This window comes from Lithobates pipiens, unplaced genomic scaffold (assembly GCF_037356315.1).
Source record: "Lithobates pipiens isolate NorthernLeopardFrog02 unplaced genomic scaffold, aLitPip1_a1.2 Scaffold_8, whole genome shotgun sequence".
Taxonomy (NCBI): domain Eukaryota; kingdom Metazoa; phylum Chordata; class Amphibia; order Anura; family Ranidae; genus Lithobates; species Lithobates pipiens.
The window spans coordinates 246,739,731-246,756,207 of NW_027507903.1; the positions used below are offsets into that span (position 1 = coordinate 246,739,731).

The 16,477-nt window shown below is 41.3% G+C and overlaps 1 protein-coding gene across 1 annotated transcript in view; it reads right to left on the reverse strand.

Moving 5' to 3' along the window:
• Positions 1–16,477, reverse strand: part of CAND1 (cullin associated and neddylation dissociated 1) — a 58,057-nt gene that overhangs the window by 4,277 nt on the left and 37,303 nt on the right. The window contains exons 8-11 of the mRNA XM_077469480.1: positions 12,566–12,858; positions 5,166–5,307; positions 3,555–5,048; positions 2,186–2,281 (exon numbers count right to left, since the gene is read on the reverse strand). Coding sequence (XP_077325606.1) covers positions 2,186–2,281; positions 3,555–5,048; positions 5,166–5,307; positions 12,566–12,858 — 2,025 coding nt within the window. The remainder of the gene's footprint in view (positions 1–2,185; positions 2,282–3,554; positions 5,049–5,165; positions 5,308–12,565; positions 12,859–16,477) is intronic.

A 16,477-nucleotide genomic window follows, 5' to 3' on the forward strand; every position in this document is an offset into this window, starting at 1 on the left:
AGATCAGCTGCGATTGGACACATGGTAAAGGGTCGCTGTGATTGGCTCTTTACCACAATCTGTGACAGAACGAGAGAGCTGCACTGTAGTAGTCTTTCGGCTATAGTGCAAGTTCTGAAATGGTTATATGCTGCTAGCTGCAATGTTATCTTGACTCCAAACTCAGATGCATAGATCCCCATCTAGAAAATGTAACCCATCTATTTTTCAATAAAAATACTTGTGTAAAGGCAAATTGTGAACACATTTTGGAGCACTTACTAACCTCTTTTAAAAGGCAAAGTCTCCAAAGGCTGTCATCCATATCCTTCCCTGAATACCATACCCAAAACAGTCATGCAATAAGGGAAATTCAGGACCTGAACACTTTTCTAGCTATACAGCTGTTCCAGGTCAGAGATTCTTTTAGTTGGGAAGTCAGGACCAGGGTTAAATCTCCAGAGCACCATTAACAAAGAAGATTTCCATATTTCTAAAGATCTCTCAACACACCAAGCTGGGTAGAATGTCGTCTCTCAATGCAACATCTATATATAATCAAAAAAAAAAAAAAAAGGACCAGACTTTCTTAACAGCTTTCCTCCCACTAAAATGTTTTAATTCAAGCCAACTAAAAATATCTATCCTAAAAACACTACTCCTGGAGAAACAAAGGCTGGCAATACACAAAACAGTATTTTTTTAATCAGCCAGTGGCCCGATAGAAGAAGAAGAAAAAAAAAATTACATTGAACGGTTACCCCACCCATACCACACACAAGCGACTTTATCTGTGGTCAGAATATACCCATCAGAGCTGCAGCAATTTGGAAAAACGTCAAACAAGCCAGTTCAAGAAAAGTCGATTAGATCAAATGCTCTGGAATGGGAACAACCAAAGATGAATCAAAGTTTGGCTGGTCCTTGCGGAACCAGCTGAATTTTAATCCATGACCAACTTAAGTATATCCTGTTGGAAACATAAGCAATTATTAAATGCTAGGTTTATGCTAACATCTATGAACGGTCTCACTCTTCAGGGATATAACTAAACTGAAGCTTCCCCTAAATTCAATACACAAGTAAATGCGCAAAAACAGGGTCAAAGATCATTTTTCCCAATGTCCACCAGTCTCTCACCAATTGAAACCAAAAATCCAACTATATGAATAAGAGTCCATATTATGTTAAGAACCATATGATTATAAATATAAAAGCTACTGTCCAGTAGAACAAAGGAAAGCATTTAAAACCAGGAGTTCCATATCCAGGGCTGCCATCAGTGAAGGACAGAAACCATGTTCCAAAGTCTGTGGAAAAAAAAAAGCAAAGGAAGAGGCGCCTCTGGGTGTAGAGATAACATACAATTTAATTATAAAAACGTATTTAATACAGGCAACTCACATTTTGGATGTGATCTATGAGCATTCAGCCACTTTAAAAGCCGAGCATGAATGTGGTCATCTGATAGTCTGTCAAGCTGAGGCGCTGTAGCTGCTAGTGGCCAGGAAGTGGCACAGACGCCAGCCGTGGAGCGCAGTTCAAAGCAGAGCGAAGTCTCGAGCGCCGGCGGAGAGAGATGACATCATGAGGTGGGTGCGACCGGTTTTGTAAGCGTACAGGCTGAGGTTGTTTGACAGGCACGCTCCTTCATCAAAATAGCTTTGATGAAGGAGCGCGGCTGTCAAACAACCTCAGCCTGTACGCTCACGAAACCGGTCGCACCCACCTCATGATGTCATCTCTCTCCGCCGGCGCTCCAGACTTCGCTCTTTGAACTGCGCTCCACGCCCGGCGTCTGTGCCACTTCCTGGCCACTAGCAGCTACAGCGCCTCAGCTTGACAGACTATCAGATGACCATATCCATGCTCAGCTTTTAAAGTGACTGAATGCTCATAGATCACATCCAAAATGCGAGTTGCCTGTATTAAATACGTTTTTATAATTAAAGTGTACGTTATTTCTACACTCAGCGGCGCCTCTTCCTTTTTTCCCCTAAATTCAGTTCACAATGCAAGGACAATAAATTTACAAAGGAGTGAACTGTGTTTTGAAGTGATACACCATCTATTTACTAAGCACATTATACTTTCCAAAAGTCTAAGCAAGTGTAGGTACTGGACCCATTATAAACGTGTGGCAAATGAGTAATCTGCATGTGTCCACTGTAATGATCACTTTAGAATTATCTGCACCTAAGCTTACCAATGCAATTCTTCAAAAGAGGATCAATGGGCTGAGGATGGTCTGATATTGTAAATTTAACAGCTGTGACTACAGAGCTTCGTGCATAAGATGAACCTAAAAAAAACATTGCACAACATTAGAAGAAATCTGATTATATTACACAAATTATGTTGCAGCGAAATTAAAAACTACCAAACATGTACGTTCCAAGTCCCTAAAAAAAAAAAAAAAAAAAAAATGTAAGAGTAAATACACATTTTAACTTAAAGTGGAAGTAAACTCCCCTATCGTTTCCATCCACGGAAGCTGCCATCTTTGCCTCTGTTTAATCTTCAGCTGCTACGGTGCTGCACATATTATCCAATATGACACCAGCCATTGGGTGGTTTGACAGTTTGAGAGCACAGCCAATGTGCAGTTAGCATTCCCGGCATACCGTTTTTTGAAACGGTTTAAATCGATGGGTTTACTTCCACTTTAAGGACAGGGACGGTCAAAAACTATTGGTGTATTTTTTGTTTGCTGGGTTGTGAGAATGGTTTGTGTTGGCATGTTAAAAGTGATTTTATTACTGCATTTCATCACTAGCCTCCTTTTATTTTTTTTGTGTGTTAGAAGCATATATTACTGCCACAAGTGTTAGAGCAGTGGAAGAGGGTTTACACACATGCAGCTGACTCAGAACATATGCACCCCCCCCCCCCCCCCGCTTCTTGACCTCATTTGTCCCACCTGCAGGACCCACAACCCACACAGCAAATGTTGCCGGGTGAAGGGAGACCAGTTAAAATCCATTCACTGATGTTCCCTAGCTAGAATGAAACTGGAAGCGAAGTGTGAAACATCCCTTCAGAGTTCAACTGTCACTTTTCCTTGCCATTGAGGCCAGGGAAGAAGCTAATGGAGCAAGATCTGCCTTCCATTAGCTTCAATGGTAGGCAGGTGAGACATCAGGGGGTCTAAAAGACCTCTGAAGTGTCATTAAAAATAACCTGTCTTAAAAATATATCACATAGCAAAGATAAAAGAATCTCCCCTTCATCTACCCCACACTGGAAAATAGAATGCATTTTTTTTTAGCCCGCTCCACCCCACACAAAATGTGTGTACATGGCAGAGTGAGACCAATAATCCATTATGGTCCCACTATCCAACCCTAAAATAAACTCTGGAATTTTTTTACACAAATTTTGACCTAGAAAACACATTATGGAATATCATATGACAATTTTATTTTCCAGGGTATCTGCTGCTAGAAAATATATGTGTTTGGAGGTTTTAGCTAATCTTCAAGCCTAAAATTATTTTATTAAACACGTGTGCAAAAAACTTGAAAACTGCTCTGGCAGCAAAAAGGTTACACTAGATACAAAATTACAAGACATACCAGCAGCCAAGTATCCTTTGAGTCGTGGCAGGAGAGTCTCTGGATCTATCAGTGTCAGTTTTCCCAAACATTCTGCAACCACATTTCTTGTTCCTTCTTCAGCACATTCAGAGTGTTTAAGTAGTAAAGACCATATATTTTCAACATAAGGTTTAAGGCCTACTACAGAAGCAGAACTTATTATCTCCTTGAGGGAATGAAGCAGAAGGTACTGCCTCTTAGGTTGACTAGTTATCTCCTGCAAAACAAATGGCAAATATTCTGGAAGGTTGCCTACACTGATGCTTCCAAGGGCGTATGAAGCTGCAGATTTGACTTCTTCACTAGGAGAAGAGAAAGCTTCCAGTATAACAGATTTCAGCTCTATTTGTCCACTGAGGTCAATATGATGGCCAACTTCTCCTAGTGATAACAGAGCCAAGAGGCGAATAGAGTCTGTGGACCTTGAGTTTTTAACATCCTGGATAAATTGACCAACCACTGCTGGACCTTCCTTAGGGCATGCTCGAGTCAGCGCTGCCACACATTTGGCAATAGAATAGTATGACTGTTTGTGCGTAAGCGCAGTACTCTGTGCATAAACTGGTCCCGTCAACATACGGAGCAAGTCCATATATCCCAGACTCGTAGTGCCAGTCACCACTAAGGCTTGGAAAAACTCTAACATTGCACTAAGTGCTCCTCCTTGAAGCAATGGTGACCGCACCAACCCAATAAGTTCATTGAGGATAGATCCACTGATCTTTGATAAAGAGGATGGATATACTTTAGCCAATGTTGTCAGGAAGCTTATGGCCATTTGAGACACATGCATATCACTTTCACTAATAAGAGGTGGAAGCTCATCCAGTACAGCATCAATCATTGCTGCAGTGAGGCTGTCGCTATAATTTTTTATTAGAATATCTAGAGCAGAGAGTGTCCCAAGTTTTAAAGCCCGCTGATTCTTCCGAAGAAACGAGGCAAGGATAGGTACTCCTTCACCTAAGATTGGCCTTAAATCTATTTTCAAAGGAGAACCTGCTATCAGCGTCAGAGCTTTTACTGTGGTCAAACGTGTGATCTCATTTTTCAGTCTTTCCAGAAAAATTTGAAGCGTACTAGGAAGGTCACTTCCCAGGTTATCACCTAAACTACAGATAATCTGACCCATGCAAGAGATTGCGCGCTCTTTTACTTCTTGATCAATATCTGCTGCTTTCAACCTTTTGATTGTACATGTAAACAAATCTTTTATGTATGGTGTTGCATCAAAGGAAGAAGGCTGGTCCAGAGGTCTAATGACTTTCACAAGCTGCTGTGTAACCAGCAGAGCTTCAGAGGTGATTTTGTAGAATGGATCCCCGACACAGATTACTACAGGTGAAACCAAGACCTGGACATGTGAGTGGAAGACTTGAGGCGAATGATTGCAAAGAATCACATACAAACATGATAAAGCGTCTATCTTCAGGTTAGAAGAACTTGACTTGTCATTTAATGAAAATATGATCCCTGCAAAAAATAGATAAAAAAAAAAAAGTGAGCCTAGAATATTTTCACACAATATTCCAAATTACAAAAAACAAATTACAATCACAAAAAAGGTAAAACAAATGACCGTTGCTTTACCTGGCACCAGAACTGGAATGTGTTGTGTTAAAGCACCGGGTAACACATTGACTAATTCTGTGAGCATGTTAAAACAACACTGGCGTGTCTTCACACTCTTCTCCTTCATTTGCTTATGTAGAGCTTTCACAATGTTTGGTACCTAAAAAAGCAGCACATAAACTTTCCATTCATTTTAACCAAAGTTTAAGAAATTAAGCCAAACTATCAAACATTCAGGCATGTTCATGCATTGCTGCATTAGACTAAAAGCAAATATCTACTCAAAGATTTTCATTAATATGTACATGAACCTCAAAAAAGGAAAAAAAAAACGATTCTGAGTCTACATTATTCAACAATATCTAATCAAATTTTCTTACAGCCCAAGTGCAGTCATAACAAAAAAATAAAATAAAATAAAGAGACTGCACAGAGAAAGCGAGCATAGTGACGTAGGCTTGATGAAAGCCTGTGACAGCTCCCAGTTGCTCTTTAATTTGCGCCGCGTTCTCCAAAATAAATAGGAGAGGGACCTTTCAGCTTGTTATCTGCGCTCAGTTCAAAAGTCTTTATTAGTGCACATAGAGTGGGCAGCTTGAACATCTGGAAAGGCACGACCAATGCTTAAAAATGTATCTATGTTTTAGAGCAGCATATGCGCTCATCCAGGCAACATTCTTTTCAGTGAAGTCCTTGCATATTTCAGGAAAACAATGCAAAACCACATACTGCATCTATGACAACAGCATGGCTTTGTAGTGAAAGAATCTAGGCGCTTAACTGGCCTGCCTGCACTACAGACCTTTCACCAATTGAAAATATTTGACGCATCTTGCAATGAAATAATAAAAATAGGATTTTTTCCGTCATACTTACCTGTAAAATCCTTTTCTTTGAGTAAAATCATAGGACACAGAGTTAGGCTAATATTCATTACCTATTGGGTTATACACCATCTCTAGGTGAATGGACACTGGTAGACAGTTTTAGACCGGACATGACCCCCCCATATAACCCCTCCCATACAGGAAGTACATTAGTTTTGTAGCAAGCACTGAATCCTCAAAAAGAGGGGATGGCTCTGAGTCCCATGATGTACTCCAAGAAAAGGATTTTACAGGTAAGTGTGACGAAAAAAAAATGTATTTTCTTTTTCATACATCATGGGACGCAGAGTTGGGCTAATATTCATTACGAACCAGAGCAATAGCTTTCAGGGGTAGGAGACACTCAAACAAAAATAGCCATCAGACGTTAAATGGCAGCCTGTAGTACACTACGGCCAAAAGTCCAATCTTCGCCTGCTCTAACATCTATCCGATAAAATCTTGTGCAAGTATGCACTGAAGACCAGATAGCAGCCTTACAAATCTGAGCCACAGATACACGATGGCGAAAAGCCCAGGAGGTTCCTACACCCCTGGCCTGAATGACCAATTGATGGACCCAATTGGCAATGGAAGCTCCCTGCCCCTTCTTGGGTCCCTTTGGTAAAACAAAGGAGTCTGATCCTCGAATCTACACAGATCTAGACAAATAAACCTTGACTGCCCATACAACGTCCAAAGGAATGCATTCGTCTTTCTTCTGCCAAACAAGGCTGAGAGAAAAAAGGCGGAAAAATATTGTCCTGATTTAAATGAAAGGCTGACACCACCTTTGGCAAAAAGGATGGAACAGGTAGTAACACGACCCTGTTGTGGTGAAGGATCAAGTATGGTTCCCCGCACAAAATGGCTGCCAACTCAGACACCCTTCTAACCAAGGTGATGGCCATCAGGAAGGCTATCTTGCCTGACAGCAAGTCTATTGGAATTTCCTCGATAGGCTCAAATGGTTGCTTTTGTAACAGACAGAAAGCACCAAGTTCAAGACCCAAGGACACATAGGTGACCTAATGGGGGGGGGGGGGGCAGGGGGAGCAAATGAGTTGCCCCCTGCATAAAAGGTTCTGACCAGCGAACTGGAAGCTAAAGGCCTTTGGAAGAACACCGACAGGGCCGAAACCTGACCTCTGATTGTACTCAAAGCCAATCTGATTTCCACAGTCGACTGTAGAAAAAGAGAATTCTCCCAATCACGTATTTCCGAGGATGCCATTTTCTAGCTTCACACCAAGCAATGCAAGTCTTCGAGACCTTATGATAGATCTTCCTATTGACAGCTTTTCTAGGGTAGATACCACTGGTCTCAGGATACCATGGTCCTCCTTCAACACCCTGGCTTCAATAGCAATGCCATCAAATTTAGAGACTATAAATTGGGGTGAAATATAGGACCTTGAAACAGTAGATTAGGGTGAAGTGAAAGCATCCATGGCTAGTCTAATGTCAGCCTCACAATCTCCGGGAACTAAGGCTTTCTGGGCCAGGCTGGTGCCACCAGAATGACTGGATTCCCCTCTCTCTGAATCCTGCACAACAAAAGTGGAAGGAGAGGGGTCGGAGGGAAAGCATAAACCAGGAACTACTGGCTCTGTGGAACTACCAGAGAATCTGCTCTGATTGCCAGAGGATCCCTTGTTTGGGATACAAACTGCTGTAGCTTGTTGAACCTGGATGCCACTAGGTCATCCCAAACGCTAGCAAATTTCCTGGAACACCCCTGGGTGTAGGGACCATTCCCCCAGGCAGGAACTGGGCATAGGGCACTGCCTCAAAAAGGAGGACACCATCCTTCCTAGAAGACTCACAGAGTCGAATGGAGGGTTGTCTGGTGCCCCTTATCTGACGCACCTGATCCTTCGGGACACAGATCCTTACAGGTGGCAAAAATACCCTTGCTTGGACCATATCTAGGATCAGACCCAAATACTTTAGACTTTGAGCTGTTTCAAGGCTGACTTTTCGGTGTTTATGATCCAGCCTAAGGTTTCCAAATACCGCACTGTACAGGTTATGCTCTGTTCTAGAGCCAGTATTGAGTGATCTCTGAGCAGGAGGGTCATCCAGATACCAGAGCAACAAGATCCCTTGGGCCCCCTGGGACCCAGTACTGGTGCTAGGACCTTTGTGAACACCTGGGGGGCTGTGGCAAGCCCAAAGGGTAGAGCCACAAACTGAAAAAATGTTCCGCTACTGCAAATCGCAGGAACCTCTGATGAGGCAGAAAGATAGGTAGATGTAAATATGTGTCCTTTATATCGATGGAGGCTAGAAAGTCTCCCTTCTGGAGTGAGGCTACTACTGAGCGGACAGACTCCATTCAAAAGGACTGGATTAGTAAATACTGGTTCAGGGATCTTAGATCCAAAATGGGTCTTGTGTCCCCATTTGGTTTTTGAACTGTCAACAGGTTTGAGTAAAACCCTGCACCCCTTTCGAATACAGGAACCTCTACAGTCACTCCTTGATGCTCTAAATGATGTAGTGCCTGAAACAATAAAGTTTATTTTTGGAGGATCCGAGGGAACGCTGAATCTAAGAAACCTGAGGGGGAACCACCCGCAACTCCAGCTTGTAACCGCAGGATATAGTCGAGGCAACCCACCCATCCTGAACTATTGTCCTCCAAATATCCGCAATGTGCAGCAGCCTCCCCCCACCTGAATAGGGGCATCCCCTAAAAATGAGGGCCTGGTGCTGGGTTTAGAAGAGTTTTGGACCCAGAGCTTTTTCTGGCCCTAGCACTGTGGGCGCGGAAATGCCTTGGCGGAGGAAGTAGACAACTATTCCCTCAGGAAATCTTTTGGCTACATTTGTCCAAATTATCACCAAATAAACATTCCCCATGGAAGGGGAAACCTGCCAATCTTTTTTTTTTACAAGAAAGCTTGGCTGACCAGACAAAAGTCTGTGCATATGTACAGACAAGAAAGCCAAAACCAGAAACCTGCTGGATTGAATCCTTTAAAAGGCGTCAACAGCAAAACACATCTGTCTTACCTTCAGCCAGATAATCCTCCTGGTTAGGCCCATCAGACCTGGTCCTTTATGGATTGGCAGATACCAATTGCTGCAACAGCTGAATGAATAGCTCCACTGACCAAAGAAAAGGAAGCCTTTAATAACTCAAATTTCTCCTCGTCAACAGGGTCCATCAAGCCCTGTGCATTATCTACCAGACAAGTCAAGTTCTTGTTTAAAGAAAGACTGCTGCATCTACTGCTGGCATGCTCCAATTCTTAAACTTTGCATTCATGGGATATAAAAAGGGAAAACCTCTTACTAAGAACAAAAATCCTGTTCCAACGGAGGGCCCAAGGGGGAGGCCTCAGGCACCCCCAAGGGGGGTTGCAGTAACCTCTGCAAGATGCAACTTAAAGCTAGAACGAACCTACTCGGTAAGAGTATGGATCAAAAGCCTCTGCGACTAAGAGAAGACATCAACTGAATATCTTCTTGTCCAGATTGCTCAGAAGCAGACTCATCCGCAAGGTCCTCCCCAAAATCTTGAGCTTTCAGCTATTCCCCATCCTCAACCCATTCCTGCGCTAAACTAGAAGGTTCCAGGGAGGGGGATCTTTCACGCTTCTTACCACGTTGTGAGATGGAGGCAATCATGCCAGCAATCTCATGCTCTAACCCAGCTAGGGCCAAGGACAGTTCATCCTTGATGATAAAGGGTTTAGGAGCAGCGTTGGCTGTAGGCACAATCCCAGATAGGTACAGCGGCTCAGATTGCCCGGAAGCATCTGATCTTTCAGGGGATACAACACCAGGGATACGACTAGGTTCACCAGGAACTACTGACGACATAGGAGTGCCCTTCCCTGTAGTGTTAGTCCCGCCACTCTTTTTTGAAGACATTTACAAGCCAAAAAAAAGGGGAGTATCTGGGTGTAGTATTAACACATCTCATAAGGGAGACTCTTTAATAGGGCTCACCAAGCCCCTATGCAACAATCCTGCTAAGCAAGCACCTTTAACCTGCAAAGCAACACCTAATGACCCGAGAAAGGAGAAATGAACTGCTGCAAATGCCTGGTTCAGAGCTTGCTCTGTGTCCCACAGCTGCCTTCTGAAATCACCGCATATTTGGAATACACATCTTAAATAAGCTGGCTGCATGCCGGAACGGGCACGGCTGTATTCACGCATGACACTAATCTTTGTGCGGCCAGATAAACGCTACGACGCACGTCCGGCTCTGCCACATGCACCATGGCCGCTAAACAAAACTTGAGCACAGCAGCGCTCTTGTGAATGCACGTGCGTCATGGCAAACCAATGCGAAAAAAAAAAAAAAAAAAAAAAAAAAAAGTACACTTTGCAAACACCCACAGCTAGCCCAAAACTCCCCCATATGGTCATAGCACACAGGCGTCCATCATCTAGCTAGCGTGACTGATTGTTACAAACACTGGGACACCCCACAATAAAGGCGTTTCATTTACTCGTCCAGGCACAGGGCAACTTAGAAACTAAGAGCCCAATCTTCACCCATCACGGCGGGTTCCTGTCACTTGAGGACCTCCAAGGACCGGGTACCCTTTTAAGGTTTAGGGTCCACTCCCCTGGACCTGTACAGAACCCTGCAGGAATGCCTTAGCACTGTGGTGTCCAGGATTCCACTTCGCAAGGTCCAGTGCCCGGAGGTCACATTTCAGGCAAAACTTTGCAGGATCTCGAGTCTTGAATCTTCTTTGCGAGGCTCAGGTACTTTTTATCTAAGCATACAGAGCCTGTGTCAAATGGATCCAATCGGTCAATCATTTGATTTATTTAAGAACAGTTTGTGGGACTAGAGACCTGGAGCTAAGAGCTCAAACAAATGTGCCCATCCATCTTGAGACGCTGGTAAAAAAAACAAAAAAAAATAAAAAAAATCCATTCACCTAGAGATTGCGTATAACCCAGTAGGTAATATATATTAGCCTGTGTCCCCCATGTTGTATGAAAAAGAAATACAACAAAGACAACCCAGGACTATTGAGCAGTTAGAATCCTAACAGAAGGGGCATCAACACAAGTGATGCATTTGATAGCATTTTTATAGCATTTGACTGCAATTAAGCTTTCACAGTGGCTAAGTATTTGGGAATTTTTGCATGGCAGCACTAGGCACTTTTGCCTGGCAGCATAACTCGGCCCTACTTGCATAGAGTTTGCCTGCATGGGCTTCATCCGGGTACTCCAGCTTCCTTCCACATTCCAAAGAAATGCTGGCTCAAGATTTAACAACTCTTGTCCGATTTGGCACTAGTATAGTTATGGATGCGAGTTCGGGACTGTAGTTTGAAAGCTCTTTGAGAGCAGGGACCAATGTGAATGTAAAATACATGTACGTGCCTGCTTAAAAATTGTAGGTGAAATATATAAAAAAATTAAAAAATAAATAAATAAAAAAAGCTGCAAGAAACATTTATACAAAATATCGGCAAGCTATCAAAAACAAGATGCTTGTTAACCAATTCCAGTATAGGCCAAATTCTTTCCTACATGTAAAAAAATTAGCAGCTAGAAAACTATATAGAAACCCCAAAGTTTTTTTCTTTTTTAGCAGAAGCCCTATAGAAAAAAACATTTTTAAAATGGTGGGCGTTGACATTCTTAAGTCACGCTAAATTGAGTGACGATTTTCCAAAATTTTGGATAAAATACACTTCAATGAATTTTAATGCATAAAAAACACAATACTGAATTGTTTAAAAAATATAAAAAATTATGTTACGAAGTAAAAAGATAGCCAACATGTAAAGCTTTAAAACTGCATTACACCCATGGAATGGTGCCAATGTACAGTACCTATAAATCTCTATAGGTAACGCTTTAAAAGCCTTCACAGGTTACCAGTTTTGGAGTTACACAGGTGGTCTGATGCTAACATTATTTCTCTTGATCTGACACTTGCAGCGATACCTCAACCTACATGCACATTCACATTTGTGAGCGAGCACGAGATCCTCTCTTCATTTTATTTACTTGATTTTATTTTATTTATTTTTTTAAACACGATTTCTCATATATACCAGTGAATTTCACTGGTATAAGCAACCATAGTTACTGAAACTGATTTAGTGTTAACTATAGTGATTAACTGCGATTTGCCACAGCTAATCACATGGTACAGATGGGCTGTGATCAGACCTGTCTGTACCATATGAACATTGACCAATCACAGCTAGCAGCACAATTGTACACAATTGATGGCATGAAAGGAAGCCATCCACTGTGTACAATTGTTATGTGATCTGCTGTGGTTGGTCACAGAGATCACATAGTACCAGAAGTGGTCCAGTATACTGATCAGTTGTCGGATGTGTCTAGTGGACACAGCTGGTGACAGATCACTCCGGAGCGGATGGGCAAAAAGCGATTAAGCTAGTTTCACTTGTACTTGGAACTGAAGTTATTTTCACTAGTTAGTGTTGCCACCCTATGAAAAGAATTACCTTATCCAATCTATTTTCAATTAAGTTACCATCATCTTAATTTTTATACAGAATTTTTTTTAGAAACCGCATATAGAAAACAAACCTGGCTCTGAAGCATTGTCAGCGGTGTTTCCCCTTGTTCCATTGCATCTGGGTCACAAAGCCAGCTTTGTACAGGTCTGGTCTGTTTCAGAAGGGACAGATATGCATGAAACACATCAGCCTTCACATTCTCTTCCCGTTCCTTGAACCTAGCTATTAGTGCAGGAGACACAGTCTTGTAGAATTCTGGCAGCATCTCATGTCGAGTGCTCACCACAGCATCCAGGCACTTGGCAGCTGCACGTCTGACTTTCCAACTCATATCATCATCATCGCTGTACTCGTCATCACTACCTAAAAATAAATAAATAAAAAGCCACAGTTATACAATGTGATCCTGCATAAAGTTGAAGCGTTAAACTTCAGTTTCTCGCCAACAATTTTGGTTACTATATAGTGAATTATAGCACCTTTCCCAGAAAAGCACAAAAATATTTCCCAGAGGAAATTGGCAAGAAAAGCAACAGAGACTGCACTGCAGTCAGACAGAGCAGACCAATTTAATTCTGACAAAATGCAGAGCCAAGTCAGCACTTCAAAGATTTTGTGTTTACCGAGCTCTGGGTGTCAGGGAGGTCCCAGCAAGTAATAGAAACACTTCTGTTTGTGCGCAAACTTTAAAGTATATTTTCTTTAAAGCAGGAATGGTTAAAACTCCTACTAGCTTGTATTTTTGTTGTCTTTATCCCATCTGGAGAAAACTGTAAATCCTTGGATTTCCATGCTTCCTGCCCTGGTGTCAAGGGTCATGAGGATGATAGTGTGAATCTCCCAAGCGGACAGGGGTTTCAACATTTCCTTATTGTATACATCTAAAATATGCTTTAAGAATTACTCAGGCAAATACAAAAACACTTGCTATGTAAAACACTGCTTACAGAAGTGACAATACCTCTAACAGTCATACAATTTCAGGAATTTTGTTTAGCTGATATCCAACGAGTTTGCATATCAGCACCAAAGCTCAGCCAAATAGTAGGGTAAATTTACATGCTTTATCATTAGAAAATTACAGTAAGTTTTAACTTGGGCAATTTTTTTTTTTCTCTCTTTTTTTTTTTTTAAACAAAGTTTAACTACTTCAGCCCTGGAATATTTGGCTAATCAAGGACCAGGCCATTTTTTGTGATACAGCACTGCGTTGCTTTAAATGACAATTGCGCAGTCAGTCATGCGACGCTGTACCCAAACAAAATTGACGTTCTTTTTTCCCCCCCACAAATAAAGCCTTTTAGTGACATTTGATCACCTCTGCAGTTTTTATTTTTTGCACTATAAACAAAAGTGACATTTTGAAAGAAAAACACAATATCATTTACTTTTTGCTATAATATCCATTAAAATAAAATAATAATAATAATTATTATTTTCCTCAGTTTAGGCCGATATGTATTCTACATATTTTTGGTAAAATAAATAATCTCAATAAGTGTACATTGATTGGTTTGTGCAAAAGTTATAGCGTCTACAAAATAGGGGATAGATTTATGGCAAATTTTAATTTTTTTGTGTTTTTTTGTTTTTTACTAGTAATGGCGGTGATCTGCAATTTTTATTGGGATTGCGACAGACAAAATCGGACACTTGACACCAGTGACATTTATACAGTGATCAGTGCTATAAAAATGCACTTCTTACTGGATAAATGACACTGGCAGGGAAGGGGTTAACCGTAGGGATGCAACTAACCATTATTTTCCTAATCGATTAGTTGGCCGATTATTGTTTCTATTAATCGGTTAATAACTTAAAAAAAATAAAAATAAAATAAAACCACAGTAATTTTGCTGTGATTAGCATTTTTACATATTTTTTGGCCAATATGTTGTTGGACAGATTAAAAAAAACACTGCAAAACTCTGCAAAAACACATTATTACATGCTTCTCTGTCGTTTCTCCATTGAAGTATATTGAACCAAAAAAACAAAAAAGCACCGCTTTGCGTTAAAAAAAAAGTCAGTCTTTTTCAAACACGCAGCAGCTGAAAAAAATCATGGATGTGAACGCGTCCCATAGGAAACCATGTAAATGAACTGTAGTGTGTTTCTGCGAAAAGCACCATATAAAAAAATAAAAAAAAAACACCAGAGGTTAGACCCAGGCCTGAGATGTTTAGTAACATAAGAATATATACTCATGAACACACAAACTGTCTCAACTACCCTGAAAGAACCAATTGTGTGTTTACACACACATCCTTGTTCTGTAATGTAGCAGGTGCCTGACGGTCATCGCATTGGCTCCAGGGACACGCTTCGGGTGCGCACCACAGGAGTCGTCTTAACCACTTTCAGACCGGACCAATTTGCTGGTCAAAGACCAGACCACTTTTTGCGATTCGGCACTGTGTCGCTTTAACTGACAATTGCGCGGTCGTGCGACGTGGCTCCCAAACAAAATTGACGTCCTTTTTTTCCCACAAATAGAGCTTTCTTTTGGTGGTATTTGATCACCCCTGCGGTTTTTATTTTTTGCGCTATAAACAAAAATAGAGCGACAATTTTGAAAAAAACGCATTATTTTTTACTTTTTGTTATAATAAATATCCCCCCAAAAATATATAAAAAAACATTTTTTTCCCTCAGTTTAGGCCGATACGTATTCTTCTACATATATTTGGTAAAAAAAAAAAAAAAAAAATCGCAATAAGCGAAAAATGGGGATAGTTTTATAGCATTTTTATTAATAATTTTTTTATTATTATTTTTTTTACTACTAATGGCGGCGATCAGCGATTTTTATTGTGACTGCGACATTATGGCGGACACATCGGACATTTTTGGGACCATTGTCATTTATACAGTAATCACTGCTATATAAATGCACTGATTCCTGTGTAAATGACACTGGCAGTGAAAGGGTTAACCAGTGGGTGGCAGTGTAGGGGTTAAGTGTTCCTAGGGGAGTGTTACTAACTGTGGGGGGGTTGGGCTTTCATTTAGTGTACACTGATCTCTGCTCCAATCACATGGAGCAGAGATCAGCGTCACTAGTTGCTAGGCAGAATAGACAAATGTTGTTTACACAGCATTTGCTCTATTCGGCCGCTCCGTGAGACGATCGCGGGGATGCCCGCGGCGATCGAGTCCGCGGGTCCCGCGACCGGACTCACGGGGGTCCCGACCAGCGCGGGAGCACGCCGCCGCCGGCGCGCTCCCGATGGCAGGGCGGCATCGAATATTGGACGTACCTGTACGCCAATATGCCTGCCCGTGCCATTCTGTCGACGTACATCGTCGTGCGCTGGTGGGGAAGTGGTTAAAGAGCCGACATACAGCCATGACAGCCTGTGCAAGGGAGCCAACCTGCCACAGTATAACTGCGCCAACTGGTCCGGAAGCGGTTAAAGATGCCTGAAAACTGATCATCCAAAGACCATGGAGATATCTTGCAATGTTTTTCTTTTACAACCCCCAATTCCAAAAAAGTTGGGACGCTGTGTAAAATTTACATAAAAAAACAATGCAATGATTTGCAAATCTCATGAACTCATATTATTCACAACAGACTAGTTTAAACATTTGATATGTTCTCTAAGAAAATGCACCATTTTAAAAAGGAAAAAATAAATAAAAATCAGGTAATTTTGAAATTGATGGCAGCAAAACATCCTACAAAAGTTAGCAAAGTAAGTGGTACCAATAAGCAAAAGCTGGAAGAATATTTTGCAACCAATTAGGGTTAATTGGCAACAGTTCAGTAACATGCTTGGGTATAAAGAGCATCTTAAGAGTCAGAATGTCTCACAAATAAAGATTAGTAGATGTTCACCAATCTTTGAAAAACTGGATATAAAAATTGTCAAATTATTTCAAATTTAATGTTCAACATAAAATTTCAACACTGTTAAATCATCTACAGTACATATCAAAGATTTCCTGAATCTGGAAAACTGTGTTCAGGTCAAAAATG